The following is a 23,003-nucleotide window of genomic DNA, read 5'->3' as shown; positions in this document are numbered from 1 at the left end:
AAAGTCTCCCTGGTGCTTCTTGCTGTTGCCCAGAGTAATTTCTTGCTGGGGCTTGTACTTGCTATATTGAGGGGAGACTGCTGGAAATGTTATTCTTGGTATAGATTCTTTAATTTCATTTGTCCTGCATTATTTTGATGTCTCCTCAATATTGTGAGGTGAGTCTTCTGCCTTGGGGGGTGTCCTTGTCTGTGACAACCACCCCTCCACCTGGTTTGTCTGAGGCACTTGGTGTCTCTAAGGTCTGTGCTCAGGATCTTGGAGTATCTGCAGCCTTCCTTTGTTAGTCTACCTCCGTGGAAAGAGAAACTTGCTGGAGTTTGTGATCCTGGAGGAAATGGGCCACTCTGGGCAAAGCAAGGATTTATTCTTGAAGAACGGTGATTTCAAGTCACAGGATAGATGGAGGGTCCTTGATTCCTACTGAAGGCATGTTTCTCTCTGGTTTTCACAAAGAGACAGGTTTAGAGTTTGCTGATGAAGATGCAGTAGCAACTCTCATAGGAATATCTGCTGCAAAGTCATCTCTGCTGCACTGAGTTTCCTCTGAGCTCTGTTGTGTGCTGAGGCTTTCCCTGGCTTCTCTCCTCCCTGTCAGCTCAGCCCCTCATGGGTCTGTGATATTTCACATTATTGAACACCGAGCATTAATGACACCTGTATTCTGTTAAAAATACAGCAAAGGCCATCAGCTGAGCTTCCTGTGAAGACTGCAAGATGTATTAAAAGTGATGGACTGACAAATTGCTTTCTCTGAACTCCTGCTTTCTTTCTCCCCCTGTGATTTTTCCAGGTTACTCCAGGGATGCCAAGCATCATATTTTCTTTGCTCTTTTCAGTATTCCACGCATCTTTGCCCTGTCCATAACTTTGTTTAATGGCTTTCCCTGCTGAAGAGTTTGTTGGTAGTATAATAAACCACTGGATTTTGAGACCCACTCTTCATCAATTTCTGCTGTTCCATAATGTATGGAATGATAATTCCTTTAATCTAGTTAGTGTTACTGAAAGAAGCTACTTTGTCTGCGCCATGCACCACTTGAAATAGAACACTGTGTATCATGTTTAACCATATTGGTGGTCCTTTGTGGAGCTTGATATGCTACTCAGACACCTGTGTTCTGAAGCTGAGAGTCTTGCATGTCCTGTAGCATGAGACCTGAGTTGCTGATATGTGTACTCCCATGACTAGGCTGATTCCAGGGATGCATGGGATGTTGGAGGTTTCCCTAATGGGATGTCACTTAATACCAGTTTGCTCTGCAGGTTTTTAGATCTTAGGTTGTGCCCCATTTACAGCAACTTTACACACTACCTGTGTGGGGGTTATTTTCTGGCATTCACAAGACCTGGAAATATAAGTGAAAGCTAGGACAAGTGTGACTATGAAAGCAGGGTGTGAATGTGTGATAGAAATAGTGCCTGTGACTTCAGAAATGCTGAGTTACTCCATCTGGGACCACCATGGTGTTGGCTTCCCATGAATGAGAGTCCCGAGGGTTATCGCTTGCTGCTGCCCCAGCAATTCTAGGAAGCTGCTCTAGAAAGTATCTTCATTATTGTGTTTGTCATGTCTGCACCTCCATCCCTTCAGCTGCTTGGGAAATATTCTTGGACAAGACATGCCTGACAGGTGGGGAAAAATCAAGCAAAGCAAAGCGCTGGTCTCTTCCAAAGTCGGAAGTGTTACCACGTTGGCTGAGATTCCAAGGTTGCCATGTTAGCCATATAGAAAAATGGCGTGGAAAGGAAAGCTTGAGTGTGCTTGGGAGTTCTCACAGTCCTGTTTTTGTGTTATTTGTGTTTGCGACAGTATCAGCTTTTTCCACATAAATACCCGGAAGGCAAAATTTCCTTTTTTTTTCTGCAAAAGCTCCAATAAACAATCGTTTGGTGCCTGCTCTGCAAACTGACCCTCTTCCTGAGATAGAAATGTGAGGGCTTTGCTTGTTGTCAATGAGCCTGTCATGGTTTTCAACATGTTACTTTGCAAGAAATTCATTTCCAGTGATCAGCTTATAAACCTGCCATAAGGAAGTGTGTTTTCACACTAGTCTAGTGTACTTCTTGTTTTCAAACTCTCAGGGACGTAGAAATACACCAGATTTTTGGCAGCACATGGTTTAAAAATCAGCACCAACGTATCTATTGAACATCTCAAATGGGTAAAGGAAAGGGCAGGTTTCATCAGGGGTCAGTAAACAACGAACATCTGCCTTGCCAATCTTTTCTTTTACTACAGTTTTGTGCAGTCCCAAAAATCCTTCAGACATATGTTGAACAGAGTTTCAAAGCACCCAAGCCTCCTGCTTCTGCTGATATTTTGGCCAGTGCTTAACCCTATGTAGTTCAGTCAGGATTTTTTTTCTGACTGCAACTGAATCAGATTGGGTGGATTTGGAGTGAATTTTGGGCTGGGAAATTAAGGTTTCTGATTCTTTTTCAGCAGGTTGGATGTAGAATGGGCAGAAACTCTCTAATCCTCTTGTGCAGTTACCCAGGAAAAACAGATGAGTGAAGTATGAACTGATGTTCTTCACCCCTTTTTGTCAGATCTTGGCATGTGACACTTAGCATTAATGTGCTTATTATAGCACATCCCTGCCCAGTGCAATCTGCCCCAATTGGCCATAATAAATAGTTCCACAATGGTCTCCAGCCAAGTAAGTGTTTGACCTACTAATGCATCTTACACTGTGCCTTGGAGCTCCGCAGTGCCGCACGGCGTAGGACACAGCAGTGCTCGCTGAAGGTCAAGTGAAGCTACAAGGAATGGCCATCTGGTGACCCCTTCCTTAAAGCATCGTTCCCTGAACATGCAGCCACTTGCATTGCCAGTAGATGCATTGAGTTCTGAGCCTGGGTGTTGTGGTGGTGTGCAAGGGAAGAAGTGATACCCACAAAACCCTGATCCAGCCCAAGGGAGGCTTTACTGGGAGAATGATAACCAGCAGCACACAGCAGGTCAGCTCATGGATCACCAGGAGGAACTTGCTCATGCTCTGCTCTGTCAAAGCATGAACAAACTGAAGCGTGTGAGTCATCTTTGGGAAGAGTCACAAGAGAATCAATTGCAGCTGCCCAGCATGGATATGTTTTGCTTTTGCTTTCTAAAACCTGACAGGCTTCCAGCTCCTGGCCCAAGTTCATTGGCAGAAAATGAAAGAGGCCAAAAGCAGTATTGGAGCAACTGAGACTTAAGCAGAGTCTCAAAAGCATTTTTTGGTTGTGTGGAGGTGTGTTCAATCCTTGCTTTATCTGCCTGAAATGCTAAGTAGTGCAAAGTGATGCTTATCTTGGAGAGAGCTTTCCACTAAGGACTGAGTAGAAATTCATTGCTTGTTATCCTGTTTAGTTTCATTAAATATTCTGTAACTTAAAATAGTAGTTTGACCATGTCTGAATTGGGTGGCCATGTCTGAAAGACAGCTCTCTGGATTAAATGGCAGGAAAAAAGAAAATCACCAAAAAACCCTCAAACCTGAAAAAAATTCTTAATTTCTAGTTAAGATCTGATTTAGGTGGGAGAGAGTGTGCTGATACATTGCCTTTCATCCTGTACTCAGCAATTTGTCCAAAATACAGTAATTATATAACTACACTGTGCTGGTGATGTTTTTCACCTATTCTGCATATTTTTAGGCAACTACGTGTTGTAGTTGGGTTGCAGGTTTATGCTTTTTAGACCTAAGTGGTGCTCCAAATGCTGCTGGAAAAAAACACTTCCAATCCATGGCTTTGAAAAGGAAAAGGAATTAGACATATTAGAGGTGAAGTTATATAGGATGGTTGATCAGTTATTTTTGGCTGTGGGGGATTTGGGGAGGACTGTATAGCTGAATTTTGGATTATTTTTCCCTATTTTATATTATTTAATCCCCCTTTGTGGATCTGCTGGTAATAAACTGTTGGTCAGATTTCTCCTTAAGATAGAACAAGACTAAAATTATTTAAGTCTGGTGAAAAAACCCCCAAAACTATGCTTTCATTATTGAGAAGTATTTGCTTACCTTTAACTTCTATCACACACACACAGAGCTTTCAAAAAGGAGCCTTTCTGATATGTAGTGACTCATGCCCATGTCAGTCACAGGTTTAAATATGCAATAACTGACAGTGTCTAGGAGATTTTTGCTCCTGCTTGCTTGCTGGCAGAATTTTGTCACAAGCTAGAGAAAGAATCACATACCCTTTAATCTGGGAATCACTGAATTTATTCAGTTAATGTGTAAATAAAAAAATGCAAAGAGTTTGATTTATCCTGAGTTTTGCTAACCTTATCAGAAAGTAGAATAGCATTTCTAACTCCTGTATCACAGTCCAAAGTAGTTCTTTCCCAACAACAGCTGGTCATATCTGAAACAGAGTGGAAAATGTTGTCTTGCACAAAAACAAGTGTAATGTGCTCAAAATAAGCCCTTGCTCCTTGAACCCTCTTAAGACTCAGTACTACAGGAACATGGATTCAGTATCTAAGATCCAAGATGGCAAAATGTGGAAGTTTCTTTCATGATAAAGAGCCTTTCTTCCCTTCTTTTTTTCCCCCTCATTCCTCTTCAGATGCCATCATGCAGCAGTGATACTCACAGCCACTGTGGGTCCCAAGTTCCCATCCGCTGCTATTCATTTCCCCCTGATGTCTGCCTGCAGAATTAGAAAGTTTGTGATGCATTTTTATGAATTCTGGTACCCTGGGCAGTGACCAGAAGTGTGGGAGACCATTTTCTCCTGCATATGAAGCAGGAAGCTTTTCTTCCTTGGCTGTTTGCAGTGCAAAGACAGACACACAGGCCAGCAGCACAATGTTTTTATCTGGTCTGTAATACCAAAATTCATCTGAATGTCATGTCAGCAGAAAGCCAGACATTCATCTGGGAGCAGCTACTTATTCCTGGGGATGTTGTGCGATGTTACCCACTGCCCTTGAGTTGTGGGACATGACCAAAACATCTTTATGTTGGATGACCCCACAGGGGTGTGATGGTGCTGAGCTGAATAATCCTGTCACAGCAGTCTTGCTCCAATCCGAGGCTCTGTTCCTACCAATTGCAAGGAACAAAATTGCACTCACAGAGCCCAACATTTCAGTATCTACTGTATAATTCTTGTGGTACTGTAGTGAGACAGGCTTGTATTAATACCACCTCATCTTGGAAGCCTTCAAAGCCTGTCAGTATGCCTGATAGTGTTTGGCACTTAGATATGACAGTGAATGGTAATTTGCAAGTGCCTCAAATGGACAGAAAATAGTTTTCATTATTTTTACATGATTAGGAGTAGTGTCAAGCACCCTGTAAGAGCTCAGCTCTTCCTCAGGCTGTGGTGTTCCCTAACAGGTGGCTGTGAGTGGTACAGCATGTCCCATCCTTGGTGCGGGTCCTGAGGGGTTGGGGTCAGTTCCTGGGCTCAGCACTGACCTTCTGGGTGACCTTGGGTGGAGGAAGCAGCTTGTTTATTGCCTTTTGCAAAACACTCTGAGAGTTACAGATGGAAATGCTATATAGAGGGATGGCATGACTGTTGTGTTAATGGGTGTTGGGGAAACATGGGTTGCAAAAGAACAAGTGGGTGTAACAAAGGAGGAAGAAGAGCAGGAAAGCGGTGGAAAAGGTAGGAAGGGGTATTTGCTCTTCTCCCCTGCAGTGGGACCTGTGTGAGGATACCAAAGTACTCATGCCCTTGGTACCAGGACTTCTGAAATCAGTCAGTCTCCTCTTGTGTTGGCTTTCACTGCTTCTCTCTGCAGACCAAATGATGTACTCTGCCTTTGAAGAAGCTGTAATTACAGAAGAGCCTGGCAGCACTTTCCAGTGCTGGTAATGGATATATCAGCACTTCCACAAACTCCCTGGTGAGGGATTTACTGCTCTGCCATTAATATTAGCCACACACTGGATATATAAGCTGCTTGCCCCAAAGTATTAAAAAATAGTTTTAAAACAGCGTAGCAAATTTTAGTAGGCCTCGTCTAGAAGGAAAATTGCACTGGTTTGATAGAGTGATTTTTAACTTAACTGGGTTAGAATATTTCTTATTTGTATGTAATTGCTCATATCTGGCTTGAGGGTGACTTATTTCAGCCTATTCTGACAATAAATCAGAGTTTATGCAGAAATTCTGTAAGGATTCCCTCTTCATGCAGAGCATACCCTCTGCCAAACAGGTCTGGTATATAATGGGCTAAATAAAACAAGCTTCTGATCATACAGGTGAGGGGCAGGACACAAAACCAGTAAGGATTTAGACAAACTGGTTTTGAAGATCATTTTGAGCAGCTAAAATGCTACAGATAGGATGCAGCCACAGCCCCAAGCCGAAAAGAGGAGAAATACTGAGGCTCCAGCTATTTTATTGCTATCATGGTGTTAAAACTGAGAGGAAATACCAGAATATCATTTCAATTTGACACAGAACAGCATAAACATCCTTTTAGCCTCTCCCATCTTCTTTATTCCATTGGGTAGGCATCAGACAACATTTGTCTTCTATTTCTCTGAGTTAAAAAAATTACATGCACGCTTAGTGGAATAAACAAAAGCTTTGAATGTCAGAGGTAAAGCTGAAGGCTTTTTCTGGCGGATGATCTTCAGTATCAGGAATTCATGGTTCAAAAGGCACTTTCCTCTGGTAATGCAGTCTGAGGCAGTGTTAATATGTATGGCTTTTCCCATTCTGAGAAAATACTTCTGGCAGGAGGAACGGGGGCAGGAGGAAGGAGAAGGACACTCTTCTTGGTGTGGAGATTTTCCTACAAGTGAGGAATAAAAAACAATGCAGGAGGCTTTGTACTGCCATCAATGCAAGACTCTTAAAAAATCAGGTCAGATCCTGGGATGTCCATAGGATGGTGGAACCTAGGCCCTTGGGCACTTTCCCAACTATTTTTTAGTTACTATGCTTTGTAATCTCTTTGCCTCATGATGGCTTTCACATAGAAGTCTTTCTGCACAAGAACTGTCCCTTCTCTGCTCCTGTAGTGCACAGTGCAATGGGTTCCAGTGGTGACTTTGCCCAGCACTAATATTAATATTAATATTTATTGCTACTGCTATTGCCATCACTTAAAAAATTGATTAGAAAATGGAGAAGTACATTCTGAGAGAGCCTAACAGAGCCTCTTGATCAGCTCTTAATCAAGACTTAACCTGATTTGTGGCTTGTTGTTTTTTTTTCCTTCTGTTTTTAGTGTCTGAAGACAGTCTAAGTTGGGAGCTTAATAAAGCATTCAGCTGTCTGTCTATGAATACTTTTTTTGTGGGATATGCATTTATGTTGAAAACTGGAATGCAGGAACACACATTTAACAATGTTTTAGACTATGAAAATGTGTTTTTCCCTTGAATACAAGGACTTTTCTTCATTTAAGACTAAAAAATACTGAATTCTTTTGTTAGAATGGTGAATATCCTTAAGAATTCTTGTATCCTCCATGAGCTATAGCTGTAGCCTTTCCCCTCCCAAGAAGCTTCTATTGGTGATAAGCAGTGGTGCTGATGAACAGCTGGAGGAGTGTTCTGTTTTTCTCTTTAATGCAGCACAAACATAGCAATGGAAAATGAAATGGCACTTAAATACAGATTTTGTGGAAGTGGCTCGATGCTGCAACTTCAGAATTTCACAGCACTGCTGCTCACACAACCATTACAATAAATACTGGTGGGTTTCTAAGCACTGTAAGATATAATAATGCTACATCTATTTTAGTCAGTACTGTGAGCCAGCTACTTGCTGAAGAGTGTAACTAAATAACAGAAATAATTGCATGTGTGTCCCTGAACATGGTCTGAAGGGCTAGAGAGAAGCAGCTGAAAAGGTGGAGGATGTATTGAACCCTTGTGATGTTGTTCCAACACTCTGATTACAGCAGCCTTCATGGGAAGATGTCAATTTGGCCAGCAGGAGGAAGCCAGGGCTGAGCAAGCTTTCAGAATGAGAAGCTTCTATGAATTTCGTGTGGAGCTTGTTCTCTGTGTGTGGAAAACCTTTCCATGCCAATGAATATAACCCTGGTGCTTCAGCTTCACCCTGTAAGGCAAAGTGGTGCAGGTCCCTATGGAGACTGGGACTGAAGGGGTTGCTTGGTTGAGTTCACACAACTTAATATACAGGAGGATGTTTCTCAAAATTCAATCAGTCTCAACAGTTTAGTTATAACTGAACAACATGGCAGACTTGTTAGACACTCAGCCCATTTCATATTTAATACTTTCAGAATTAATAACTGATTCAGCCTGGGACATGATGAATGTCCATGTCAAAGCCTAAGCATATCTGGCTTTTGTTCCAGCATATTCCAGAGACAAAACATTCTTTTATGACTCTCCTAGTCTATGCATTTTTTAAAACAGAATAAAAAGTCTTGGCAGCAATCCAGTCACCAGAATGATATTCATTCCAGGAATATTCTGAAGACCACTGCTTGCTGTTCATCCTCCTGGTATTTGTCAGTTGCTTGTTCTTTTCACAATTGAGACATCCTTTCTTTAATTTTTTTTTTTAATTTAAAAATTGTGTGTGATTTCGATTTCCTCTAGTAAGAAATAAAGTCTAATGAGAAAACCTATTTATTTACCTGTATTTATTCACAAGCCATCACAGACCTTTAAACCTTCACAAAGCAAGGATGTTATAAACCCATATTCCAATAATATATTTCCATCTTTATCCCTTACAAAATACTCAAATGAGCTACCATTACTGGCATTTCTATAGAGAAAAACTTAATTTTCCAGAGAGCTCCAGAAATGGTGAAAGACCACATTTTTCTGATGTTATTCAAATCTGAATAAATGTTTGCTTACCTATCCTGCCTATTCTTGGAGGTGTAACACCAAGTATTAAAGCAACTGCAGCATAAGGCACCCTGAAATGTCTCAGAAAGGTAGAATGTGCATGAGATAGCACTGGGTATATTTAGCAGAACTTGAAGAATCTGTCCTGTGGAAAAGAGAAGTCAAAAACACTCAATCAGCTTTTAAGATACTATGATTTACAAAAATAAACCCATACAGTCACTTTGAGTCATTAAATTAATGATATTTGAATAAAAATGCTTGGAAAAAGAGAATTAGGTTCTTAACAAAATCAGCACTGCTTGAAGTTGGTTCAATTATTGATTTCTGGATTGTGGCATTTGCAATAACTCAGAAATATTGAAATGTTTTAAAGCAGCCTTTTCATTTTCATACAGAGATTGCAGACATGCTTGTTCAGCAGAACAAGAGAGAATGAACTCTGCATCTAAATATATACATAAATGACTAGGCTTTTAGTTTTTCCATCAAAACTGTTGCTTCAGTCACCCTCCTTTTACCAGAAAATGTATTTTGACTTATGATTTCATAAAGACAAAAATATCTTGATAATAATTAGTGCTTGGAACATCTTCCTATAAGAAAGAGACCTTAATATTAATGTTGTCATATGTAAACTGGCAGGAATCAAACAATAACAAGACTGTGCTAAAGGAACCCCTCCAAGGCTTCAGCTTGTAAACTTGTTGGTTATTTTAGGGTCAATATGACCATCTATGCTTGCTTTGTGGGTCATGGAAATGTAGCCATTCCTTTTGGATCTAAGCCCAAAGACCATGTCTGTCTGACATTTCAGTGCTCTCATTCCCTTCAAGTGATTTTTCGTCTCATAAAAAATAATAGCTTTTTGCTTCATGAGTCCTGCATCAGCTTTAAATTATGTCCAGTCTAAAGACAACTCTGATTTTGTAATCAATGCATTCAAATGGGGAAAAAATTTGAAAGTACAGTGACTAATTCTGACCTTTGAACAGTATATGTAGAAAAAGGATAATAGATTTTTCTCATAATTTTTAGGCTTCAAATCTTCAAAAGGATTTTCTTCCATTTTAGCTCACTAAGAAGGCAGAGTACAGATAGTGGATGAAGATCGAGAAATTTTGTGACACAGTTTATGGAGGAGGATCTGACTAGATGCACAAATGATCCCTCCTGGCCTTCAGACTGCTGAATTACTTCATGCATGCTAACCAGAGTTTACAGTAAATCCATGCAGTGGAAATTACCAACATAATGAAACAGGCTGGAACACTTTGCTGTATTGCTTTATATTTTTCCACATGTAAAGAACAAAATGTCATCTCAAACTATATAATGAGACAGCACATTAAAAATCATCTTACCTATGCTCTTCTCAGACAACTTTGAAGAAAAAGAGGCGTTATTCCTGTAATGGCTGCTGCATTTGTAATAATTAAGAGTTAAGGTATGTGACTGGGGTGGTACTGGTGCACTTTGTGCAAAAATGATGGGTTCTCATTCCAACTCCTGCCTATTGCTCACTGGCAAGCTAAAACAAATAACACTGCATGCTAAATATAAGTGGCTAGATCCTACTGTGGATCCATCTGCAAACATACCACGTGCCAGTTGCTCTAGGTAGGGTATCTTGGCATAGACATCTGTTTACAGGGAAAGCCTTTATTTATTTTTTTTTCTGCCCTAATTGTTTCCATGTATTTCAGACTTGGGTTTCTCCCATTTCATGGACATGAGAGCAATTAGCCAAGAACTTACAAGCTCAGCAGAGTTAGGGGAGTAGTTTATAAACAAATCAAGGTTGCTCACAAGGCATGTTTTCTCAGATCCGGTGAAATGGTAAATACAGCCATCTCCCAATTAGTCTGACCAGCAAGGGGGAGATGGGATAAACCTGGATAAAGAAAACACAAATACTCCAAAACACATGGAAATGAATCAATAAGATTGCATGATAAAAGCATAACATGCAAAAGGTTTGTGATGCTTTTGGCTTACATTCCTGGGTGCTAACGAGCTCCTGAGCTGGGAAGTCTGCACAACGTGCTGCACTATACCTTAGTCCAAGTCTACCACATGTGGTATAAACATTTCCCTGGCTCCTCAGCCCTAAGAAATCCCATTCCTTGGTGGGTATGCTGTGTTCATGCACAGGGCTGTGAGCAAGAGCAGTGCTGATCATGAATCTGGTTTGGTCTCTGTACCAGCATCACCAGGAGCTCTGGTTTTGGGACAGAATCACCAAATCCTTCATCTGCTGCACAGGTGCCCTGGCCCATGGGGGCATAGCTCACTCCAGGCAGGGCTTTCCTGGGATCAGAGTAGATATTCTTCAGTCTGCCCTCTGTATTGTTCTTGCTCTCCCATACTTCTTTAATTAAATAGCTTCTGTCTACTGTTCCAATATTATCTACTTGCCAATACTTAAACTGACATTTTCATAAAGTTATCTAAATGCACTGCATCAGAATTCAGCCTGGCTTACGCTAATGGGCTTTTCTGAGCTCTGAAAAAAATGTGGTGGAAAGAGTCTTACAAAAAGTTAACTTGTAAAGAGTAACATTGCTCAGACATTATGTGGTCCTTGAAAGCTGCTGACCTGTGGCAATACAGTGTGGTGCTAAATTGAAGCATACTAAATACTAAAACCATAGTTTGCGTGCATGAATATAGCAAAAAAAACCCCAAAACCAAAAAACTTTAAGGAGTTGCTGCTGTATAGATTAATTACTCTGCAGCACTTCCTTTCAAAATAAGGATTTATTAGTACTGCAGATTTGGAACATTTAAATATTGTTAATTATTCCTGAACACTTATATATCCACTCCAAGTTACTACACATTTTGTTCCTTTGGTACAATGTGTTTTCTCATCCAGAGCAATATAAGATTGGTTCATTTAAGAATATTTCATTTTTAGAATGGACCCTAAAGAGTTAAAGCCATCTGTTTTGAATGGGCAATGATATTCCAAGGTATTTTTTCAAACCCCAAGGTCTTATCTTGGACAGGATTTTCTCTTTCTACTGCTAATGGATACCAGTTGGCCTAGTGCAGATGGGAGCAATAGTGGAGGTTTATGTGTAGGTGTAGAACACAGCTGTAAACAACCTGGATCTTTGTGGATCCCAGGTCCTTATGCATGAGTCCCTATGGTTTAGTGGGCAGGGTGCTATTTGGCCAAGGGTTGGACTTGGTGATTTTGGAGGTCTTTTCCCACCTGCTTACACCTCAGGGCTCCTGTCCAGCATCCTCACATGAGCAGCACCAGTGGTGATGCAGGTAGCTCCACCAGGCTCCCAAGAAATGCATCTTGTGAGAAAGGTTTGGAGAACAAGTCCTTTAATATACAACAGGAAAATGTCCATATGTACCTGCTCCCTTGGTAAAGTGAAGTTTTCTGCACTGATGCAGAAAGTTTTCAGAATCAAGCCTTTGTTTGTTCTGTCACTGACAAACCTGGGGAGGATGGGGCTGATGCACATCCACTTTGTAAATGTCTGTGGAGTTGTTTTTTTAAGCATATCCAGGTACACATAGAATAGTCATCTCCTTAGCACCGAGCCTCTGCAGCACTCTAACCCTATACTTTAGTCACTACTGACAGGTAGAGGGCAAATTTGCATAATGAACTGTTTAAATATTCAGTTTTATCAAGGCTTCAAGGCACTATTTGTCCTCCGCATCTTCAATAGCTAGTGACCCTATCTAAATCAACATCATTTGTCAAATCAAATTAGGCTTGTTGTTAATTTCAGACAGTGATGTTCATCTTTTTGATGCTTTCAAACAACTCTGAGGTAAATCCCTGTGACATAATGTTGCTTAGATATGCTAAATGAGTCACTTGTTCAATGCTGCAATTGTCAGAAAAATATGAAACTTAGCTCTAAGGTAAATATTGTTGGGTCACTTGAAATGTATGCAAATTTGACATTTCTCTGCTGATTAGCATATCTACACATCAAAGTTTTCTATATATCACATCAGATATTTTTGATTCAGGAGAGTTAAGGTCAGTGGCACTTGGCATACTCTTTACTTTGCATCAGACAAGATGAGAAATGAAAATCTTCTCAGGGAAACTTTCCAGCTCAAACCTTACTTTGCTGAAATAAGAACATTGCAGAGGAGCAGGGGAAAATAGAACAGGTTCCTGGTTCTCAGTTTATAACTAATAAAGGAACATAAAGAGATTATTCACTTAACTAATGAATTCCAAAGGGGAAAAAAAAAGAATCGATCAGAAATTTGGGCACAGAGACAGTAAAGAGATTCTCTTAATCATTGCAGTGAATTTGCCTATATAAAGTATAGATCTAGCTATGTACGTGTTTGATTTTGAAATTAGTCTTTTTAAGTGAAAAAATGAGGAGGTATGTCCTGCACTTTAAAAGCTGAGTCTTGATTTGTGTCCAATATGCATCAATGGGAGTTTTGCACTGTCCTCCCACAAATCTACCTGCTCCTGATGGAGTGCTGCAGCTCCTAAGTTCATTATCTCCATGATTGCTTCCATAGATCCTAATATAACTGGTCACAAGAGTTAATTGTTCACTCATTTTTGCACATCAGGCCTTTGGAGATCATCAATAAGTTGTCAGCAGATTCAGGTCACCAAAACTCTCTGTGAAAATCCATTGTGCTCCATGAGAGATGGGTCTTGGTTTGAGCAGAGCTGGGCTGCTGTGCACCTCATCACAGGATGATTGATGAAACCTTCCTGGAGTCCTGATACCCAAAAAGAATCTGTGCCCATGGGGGTAAGGAAGCACCCACAATGTAGGCACTGAAAATTCCCAAGCATCTTCCTGCAGGACAAACTGAGTGCACAAGCACAGGCACTTTCTGTGCTGCTGCACCGGAGTAACTCGGTCATGGAGATGCTTTTTTATTCTTTCCAAAAAGAGTGAAACTGTCTCAACTGCAGCATCCAGTGAATGCCAGCAAAATTTTGTTTTAAAAATAAAACAAACATTTTTCAAATTATTGGAGCAGAAAGATGTGTCAGACACCACTAACATATGTTTATTTTTCTTTTTCTCTCCTGGAACTGAAGCATGGCCAAACTCTGTTTCCTTCTCCTTTACATTGTGTATGTATAGACAGAAATAAATTTTATACTTATTTTTCATGGAGATTTTACATGCTAAATTCTAGAAATTAATCCAATGATGGTCTTATTAGAATGGACTTATTAGACTCCAGAAAATAAGACACAGAAATGCCGGTTGATCCATTATTCCTTCAGGGCATATAGCACCACTCAACCACATTAGTAGTTGATGTTTGATGATAAATCAATAATAGCTTTTATCTTCTAAGTAAAAGATATTTTATTCTCTTCCATCTTTTCCGTGATGGCTGAGATAAAACCAGGAGCTGCACTCACATTCTTAAGGCAAGATTTTAAAACTATTTTGGTGTAAGATTCGCATTTGCAAGCTGCCCATGCTTCCCATATTGGCAATGATTTTGACAAATGTAAAAAAGTCACTAATATTTTGACACTTTCACTGCCCAACTATGATACCAGCTGGCTGTGAATTCAGTTATTCATTGTTCTGCTGTATTTTAAAGACTGGTCCAGAGCCAATGTACTGGACCAGCTCCATTCATTCATTTTCAAGATTGAAGTTTCAGCTAACTGTAGTGGCCATTTTTCAAATAGATCTGGAAACCTCTTCCAATTTAACAGGATCATAGAGAACAGAAAAAGTCAAGTGTGCTGGTAGATTTAAAGCTCTTCCCTTCAAGGGAAGGAATATATGCATTTCAGCATGAATCAACCTAGTCCTCACAGGCTTTCTGACTGCTCTCAATTTTTTTTTTTTAAAGCATGGCCAGTGCTTTATTCACAGTAAAGCAAGGAAAAACCTAAAATCTTTATGTTGGTTAAATTAATTTAAAATAAAACTGAACCAAAGCATAGCTGTTCTGAATTCTTAAAATGAGAAATCACTACACTGGGCTCATGCTGCCCGAGACTTACAGCAACTCAATTGGTGATTTTAAAGAAACTAAAAAGAAACTTACACATTTTTGGCTTCAGATAGGCATAAACAACTTTAAAACAGACAGGGATGGAGCTCTTGGAAGTCCTTAGTGCACTAGCAGTGCAGACCAGAAGTACAGGACCCTCTGTAAGTCCAATCTTTTCCGATCTGAGCATCCTGGACAGCAGATACACATCTAAGCAAGCAGGTCCTTTTGAAGTGTCTTTCTTTAACAAACAGTCAAAACGTGCTCACTTCCTAAGTCTTCTTTATTGTGCCTGCTAACGTTTTACACTATTTTCCAAAGTCAGTAACAATATTCATCCCTCTGGCTTGTAACGCACTGATTAAAAAACAGATTGCCAGCAGTCATCTGCTATTGTCTGGCTTCCTAAATTCTGTTTCTGGTTTAATTTACTTGATGGTTCCATGCACTATTCATGAGTTCTATAATATTCCAAACTTTAATTTCAACAGATTAATTCTTACTAATTATTCAACATATGAACCTGCACATGAGAATTGTACTGTATGCACCATCCTGAGGCACAGAATGCAATGTCGAATCGTTTTCTGATTTCAAGTGGAAAACAAACTAATTATGTGGAAATATGATAATATATTGTGCTGCAGGGACCAGCCCTTTGTCTGTTTAGAAATGTTTACTTATGATCGGCTCCCTGTGTTATTTCTTCCAGGAGGAGCTGCCCTTTCTTAATGCATAAACATTATTGACTGGTCCATGATTCTTTACTTCAAGAAAGCTGATTTACATAATTTTATATTACTTCCGTCTGGTGGAAGCAAACAAGACATCCCAGGAAAGTAATAATTGAGCTAGCTGTAGCAATCTTCTGGAAAGATAAGACACGGAAGTCCTTGGAAATGAAGGATCACTTATTTCTCTTTTATTTCTCCTACTTTTTTTTTCTAAGCTGTCATGCAGTTTTACCTCTGCGCTGTTTGATTTGATGCGTATCAGCATCCAGCACTTCATCACAGCATGAGGTCCAAATCAGCTATCAGCTATCAAAAACCTGAAGTAGAACACGCTTTCTCCAGTCTTCTGTCAACCTACCCCAGCCAAAGCTAAGTGGATGATACTGGTACTGGGAAATATTGGGATACTAGATCATTGTTTGGGAGAAGTACTGTGAAGTCCTGCTGTGGTCATTGGAGCTGTCAGCCTGGTCTGTGCTGCCAAAGCCTTACCAAGCTTAGAAATTGTGGCAACACACCAAAACCTTTCTGTAATTCTGCTCAGCTGAAAATGAAATTATTTAGTCAAATGCAGAGGGTGGGAAGGAGGGGAAATAAGACCCCCCTCAAAAAAGCAATACTTTTTTGCTTCCCATGACACATGAAATGAGATATGTGCTAGAAATTGAAAGGTTGAAATATGTTTTCAGGAATTAATCAGGAGAGAAAACTATAAAAATAAAATAGAGGATTGGAGTTTCTCAAGGGACCCTACTCAGTAATGGCATTAAGGAGTAAGTCAAGACTCTACGAAAACAAACATCAACAATGATAGGGGAAGATAAAATCTGGACCCTAGAATGACATTTTAATAAAGCTTGGGTGATAGAACATGGTTTAGCATGTACCATAATACTTAATTCCCTCTAGAAATCCAGCTCTTAAACAATGGAGAGGTTAACTGGCTTTCCATCCTTCCATCTTCCCCAATCATTTGAAGTTTATGAGCTTTACAATTTGCAACACATTTCCCTATTGATCCCATTTACTTTTTAACTTTATAATGACAAAATAGTTGCAGATCATCTGCTCTCTGGCACATTTATATTTTTGCTATAATTTCTACTGTGTCTTGCCTAAGGCCTCAAGGAGACTCAGAGCTATGTGTTAATAAAACCCCTGTAACAAGTTCCCATTCTAGGATCAAGATTTTGGATCCTAAAAGACATTCTTTTTGTAATTTCTCTTTAGCAACTCTCATAAAGTTTACAACTGTATCTTAAAGTGTAAAAACTGAGTTAATGCTGTGACATGAAGTTATTTTGCTTCTCTCTGAAAGAATGTATTTTCTTTTTGCTGCCTTAATACCTGAACGTTGAGTAAAAACAGATCCTTACACTCTGCATTTACCTGTCCCACCCCTGCTGCACAGTTCTGGTTGAGATGAGGGATGGAAAACAGCATAGATCCTAGGATGAACCTCTTAATTTGATCCAGTCACTGATGTTGCAAAGATTTTTTTCTGACCCAAAAAAAAAAAAAAAGGAAAAAAAAAAGAGTGGAGTAATCTTTCACAGTAGAAGGGTTCCCAGAGGGAAGAGGGCAGCTCAGGAAAAATATACACATTCAGTGAGTAAGGTCAGAGGGGAATTTTTAATATTTTATTTCAGATCCTGCATTCTGGTTTGACACAGATCTAAAAATTACTGTCTTAAAATACTCTGGTATGAATTTCCTGGTATCAGCCAAATCCAATTTTGTTCAAACTTAATGAAGTGATATGGGAATGAGGAGAAAGATGGGGGTATATGGATATGATGGTTATTTTTCTCATTTAATTTGAAATGAAATTTGCTCAGAAATAAGGGGCTGTGGAAAACTTCCTTGGGAAATGGCTGTAGAGCATCCCTTACTGAAATGTAAACGTAAATGTAAATTGTGAGTGTCATTGCAAACCAGCAGGCTGTGCTTTTGATATGCCACAGCATCAGGAAAGGCACTGCAAGGAAGTAGGGGAGAAAGGAGGATGATTCCCTAATCCCAGGGTGTACCATGGATCCTGCTACACCCTGCAGCTGTACCACTGGCTCTAGGCTGTGATCTCATCTGATCTCCAGCTCAGCTGGGTCAGAACAGGGAGAGATGGCAGAGAGATGTTCCTGAACAAAAATCCAAACCTGAGATGTTCCCAGAAGTGAGAGGTGACTGAAGGCAGTTGGCTTGGGTTGGGTGGGATCCCCCTGGCCAGGGGAGAGAACTTTCTGCCACCTCTGGCCCCACATCTGCACCCAAATCAGCAATGCCTACTGGCAGTCTGTGGTGTGGGGGATGCCAACCACGTAGAACATTTTCTCTTCCTTCCTATATGCCTGTCTCTTCATGAAAGGATCATTTCTCCCAGGTGGTCTTCTGCATATTTACCTTCAATCTCCTTGGCTTGTGCTTCATTCCTTTCACTGTATCACCTCATCTCTGTCAGCAGGATGAGTCTTGAAGGACATTTTCTATAAAGGACAGGTTCTCACTGTGACTTGTCATCACCAACCCCAAGGAAGCCAAGAAATGATACAACCTCAGCCACCTGAATAGGGCCACAACTTGCAGCTGTGCTGTTCCCAGTGCACACAACACCTCCCTTTATACAGGATTTATGGATATTGGTTAGTCTGACTGCTCTATCAGAAATTGCCATAAATAAAGTGCTGAGCATGCTCAGATTTACCATGTACATTTTTTGCAGTGGGTTATCTGGTGCCACTTGTCCTGCATTTCACAATGCAAGAAACATGCCATGGTTAATAACTTAAATAATCTGTGCTGAGAGACTTTTGTTGAAGGAGTGACTGATCCAAAGCCTGTTGAAATAAATGTGAAGAATAGCCTTGTCTCCAGTGGGCTTTGGACCAAGCCCAGGTTCATGTTCCTAATATACTGTCTCTTTCCATAATTTTGTGAGAATGGCTTTTTCTTTTGTGCAACAAGCCATAGTGGAGGGGAGTGGGGAAGAAAGGAAGGCAAAAAGAACCACAGAAACTCTACTAAAGGAATATAAAATGAAAACTGCATTAAAAATTTAGTATGTGAGCAGAAACAGACTACTTTGCTCTGGAAGGGTGAAAGGAAGGAAAAATTATTATTTTAATATGTACTAGGCAAGGACAAGCACAAATGTGACCACGTCTGAGAACAGCAGAGAGCCGCAGCCTTGGCTTACATTGAAAAGTTCTGGCAAATATCTCAGTTTAAAAGAAGGTGTGAGAAGGGAAGAGCCAGATCTGGCACACCAGCCCCTTCATGTTTGTGTGAAGCTGTACCACACTTAGCTTTCGAGACTTTTTGCCTGATTTGAATGCATATGTTTGATAAAAGGAAATGACATATTTATGTTTACTCCTTACGTTACTCAGTCTCCAAAGGGTGCAGGGAGTTGGTACAGAGAGTTCTGTGAGCTTCTGGGTCATTCTCACCAAAATGACCTGATAACTGAGGGTTACACTAATTAAGATATGTAAATCTAAGAGCACTTGGAGCTCATGAGATGTGTAGGTATCTTTTAGATTGCTAGTGGGGAAGGAAAATGTTCTCATGTGAGCACAGTGAGTTTGGGTTGGTTCCACTGCAGGGATTTGTGGCCATGCAGAGATGCCCAGTGAGATCTGCTGTGTTTCACCTAGTCATGTTAGTCCATCTGCAAGCATCATCATGCAGAGTGAGACAGCAAAGAGCAGTGCTTATGTATGTTTTCTCTTTTTCTAATGGGCTCCACTTGAATTGTATGATTTTTAAATTTTTTTCATGGAGAAAAGCCATCTTCTTGGGGATAAAAGAAAAATCAGTAGAAAATATGGTTGTGCCTTTCAAGATTCTCAATATAGGATTAGTTTCTTAATGAAACTGTTTGTGCCTGTTAACAGAATCTATATGGAGACTTCTGGAAAGAGCATGACTGTGGAACCTCTTACAGAGAAAGGTTCTTCTTTGGGTGATTATTGCTCCTAAAAGCCGCTGTGCAGTCAAGAAGGAGATCCGTGAAAGTGGGAAGATGCAGACACACAAGTCTAGGCCATCCACATTAAACACCCAAGAGGGGGAAACAAACCCCCTCATTTTCCTGCAGGAGTAGACATGAGTAAGAGATGTCAGTGCAGCTATGACATCTGTTTACATGGGGATTTTATGCACCTGTTCACTAGGCAATAACAAATGCTTACCATGGTGGTAGCTGTATCACACGGTACATATGCTGCTTCTGACATACATAACACCTCTTTAAGGAAACACATGGCCCCATATGTCATGAGAACTTGTTTACATTCTACAATACAGTAATGGAAAATATGTTTCATAATAAATGTTTTCATCATTTTTGTGTTTAAGGAAAGAATGGGAGTTTTACGCCCTAGCTGTCAAGCTGAGTGTCCTCCCTCATTGTTCTCATTGAGAGATGTGTGTTTGTGGAGCAAACTTCCTACAAGCTTTCCAAGTTCAGCGAAGCTGGGATCTCAACTGGTCAGTTTTAATGGCTGATGCTCATGTGAAAGGTAAAATTGAAACAAAACAGTAACATATATATATATATATATTTATATATATTTAAGTGTAAACCAGTGTATTTATTTCTTTGGTTTGCTATCAAGCAACCAATTTCTGGTGACTTTGACAAGAGCAGATGTCATATAGTGCCTGTGTAGAGCTCTTGGGATACTGAAGCCACTCAGGAAGGTTATCCCCATCTTTATCTCCATCATATTTGCAGCCCTATCTTTTAGCTCAGTCTCCACAGAACCAGGAAAAGGAATCATACTGCTTCACATCCATAAAATGAAGGAGTTTCCTCTTTAAAGCTTCTCTAGTTCAACCTTCCCAGAAATTAATTTGAATAGCTTTTAGCTTTGATATGGTTAGGTTGAGATTATTCAGATTTATGTTTTTCCTTTCTAACAGTTCTTCTGTTTTCAATCATCAGTGTTTCCAGTTCATACAGAGGAATCTTTGTCCTTGCTTCACTTCTCACTGCTGAGGTAAGATTTTGTCCTGCAATTAAACTAGCAGAACAGTAAGAACTCAATAGAATAACCTTTTCCTGTGGAGGACAGATCCAAGAGTTAATAATTCTCATTAAGACGACTTTTTTCTTTGATATGTACCCTAACTGTCAATTTCTGGTATTTACTTTTGTGAAGTTAGCTAACAATAGTGAAAATCAGACTCTTCCTTGTTAGGTATTTACCAACAAACTGGAGTGTGAATGTTAGGGATAAGTGGACAAAAAAAACTTCTACTATTTTGATGTAAAGAATAATACACTGATATATTGTTTGAATAAATCTTTTCTCTGTTTAGTCCTGCAAAGCAGTATTCACACTATTTCAGCAGTTCACGTGATAGTAAAGAATGGATGAATAGATAATTTATTCCAAAATATAATAGCCTAAACTTGTCTCTTTTTGCTAAGATTGAATTCTGTTTAACAACAAAGACTTCTAATAAGTTTCTTAGCATATCCACCCCAAGTACTCTTTATTACCTTTTATCACCCCATTCATCACACATGTATATTAAAAATAAAAAAGCATTTTATATTCTTTAGTTTAAACTAGCTGCCAGATAACTTATTTAGAGCCTTTAACTGCAGTTTTGTGAGACATGCAACGTCTACTTAGCTTCTTTTTTTTCTTTTTTTTTTTGTTCCCCTTTACTCTAGTTTTTATGCAGTGCAATATTTATTCTTTTCTCCTGGACTCCTTTCCAGACTGGAAAGTCCTTGTCTCTTTTGGCCAAGCTTGGACAAGTGACGTAACTCTCTCTGATCTGACAAACTGGGGCCACAGAGCACTTCAAAACCTTCTGAAATGTGTCAATGCTAAAGTGATAATAAAACTATAAAAATAGATCTAACTGCATTTTTACTGACATTTTCTGACTTATCCATTCTCAGTGTTACTTTCTGAGTTCCTCTGAGCTTGTGCAATATGTGAGGGCACAAAGGTACTCTTGCCCATATGTATTTGAGGACAAAGATACTTATTTTGAGAGTGTCATTGCAAAAAAGTTAAAACAAAATACCTCCCAAACTGTCTGGTCCCTGCAGTTTGCTTAATGGAAAGAAATATGATATATTATTTAATATCTCAAGAAGCCTAGGGCCTGAATTTATCAAAGCAAATAAGTCTCTTTGATTTCAAGGATGCTTAAAGTTAACTGTGTGCTTCATTGCCTTGTGGAATTGAGGCCATATATTCAGTGGTAATGCACAACCTATTAAAAATGACCTGGCAAAAGCATGGGATTACAAGGTTTTAATAGTGTTCAGTTTAATTTATAAATAATTCCACTTTCTTATAAACATGTAAAAGTATATTAACATGAACACATTAAAACGTAAGGAGTTTTGGCCATAAGATGAATTTGCATCTGATGAAATAATTGTTTCTCTCCTTATTGAAGCTTGGTTTTGATCCTGCAGATATATATATATAAAAAATATACATCTGTGTATCTTTATATGTAATATATATAAATGTAGGCTATTCCTGCAGTCAGGTCAAGACTCCTTTTGCTTTTATAATAGTACATGTAATAGAGGGGATAGAAAATTTTGTTTGACCTAGAATTCCTGGCAGTTATTCTTTCTTTTAAGTATTTTCTCCTTATTTCTTCATTTTATTAATTACAACCACAGAAAGAGAAGAATTTTGAAAATGTTTGGGACCAATTTGAATGTTACATCTTAATCCATCTATTATTTTTTAGTATCCTTTAGAGGAGAATGTTTTCAACTGTGTCAGGGTGCACAAGGACCTTTTAAAACAGTGATTGTAATTTTGCTTTCAGAGTTTTGTACATTAAATATGCCACTGAAATTTGCGGTGAATTCTTACCTATGACTTTCTCCTATAAACTTTATTGAACTGCATTACTGCTCATGTGCTTAGGTGTCCTGTTTACATCAGAGTGGTACAAGCTTTTGGAATGGGAGAACAACATCATTTAAAAAAGAAAATAACTTCAAATCCCTACGGAAGAACAGTTCCCCAGCATTTTTAGGCAGCATATAATATTCCATCAGCCTGAAGCCAACTTTTTCTTTGAGTTATTTTCAAGACAAGAAACAATATGATAACAACCTACAGAAACTTGGAAGGGTAATTAAATAATTATTTTTCTTCCAATGTCCAATCAAGCCATAAGGTGAAAAATCACAAAGATGAGACGAATTTTATTTTGTTTTCATATGCACTGAGCAGTTTCTGAGAAATATAATTTCCTCACTACAGGGAACCAGTGCTCACTAATAGCAGAGCCAAGCAAAATTTCTGAAAATTGTTATTGTAATGTTTACATAATGAGATCATATTTTTTCCCCTTATGAAGTACAGGTGCAAAATCTAAGCACTTTGCTCCCAGAAGTTCAACTTTCCAGCCATTTCTTTCTTAAGTGGTCCCTGCAAATGTAACCAGCCAACTATTAATAGGCTATTGACAACCTTGGGAAATCTCTTTTTTTTTTAATTTT

The 23,003-nt window shown here is 39.3% G+C and overlaps 1 protein-coding gene across 4 annotated transcripts in view; it reads left to right on the top strand.

The window, feature by feature from the left end:
• The window catches only part of LOC111932990 (uncharacterized), a 72,058-nt gene that overhangs the window by 22,380 nt on the left and 26,675 nt on the right, over window positions 1–23,003 (top strand). The window contains exons 3-6 of one of the 4 annotated variants that reach the window (XM_086841719.1): window positions 15,724–15,894; window positions 19,865–20,028; window positions 20,454–20,508; window positions 22,423–22,632. In XM_086841719.1, coding sequence (XP_086697845.1) covers window positions 15,724–15,795 — 72 coding nt within the window. In that variant the 3' untranslated portion in view covers window positions 15,796–15,894; window positions 19,865–20,028; window positions 20,454–20,508; window positions 22,423–22,632. Of the gene's footprint in view, window positions 1–15,723; window positions 15,895–19,864; window positions 20,029–20,431; window positions 20,509–22,422; window positions 22,633–23,003 lie in introns of all 4 variants that reach the window. The other 3 variants (XM_086841721.1, XR_015273703.1, XM_086841722.1) reach the window with 3 other exon arrangements.

Source organism: Cyanistes caeruleus, chromosome 9, assembly GCF_971803275.1.
Source record: "Cyanistes caeruleus chromosome 9, bCyaCae1.hap1.1, whole genome shotgun sequence".
Taxonomy (NCBI): domain Eukaryota; kingdom Metazoa; phylum Chordata; class Aves; order Passeriformes; family Paridae; genus Cyanistes; species Cyanistes caeruleus.
Note: the sequence above shows the minus strand (reverse complement) of the source record. Positions and strands in the feature narration are given on the sequence as shown.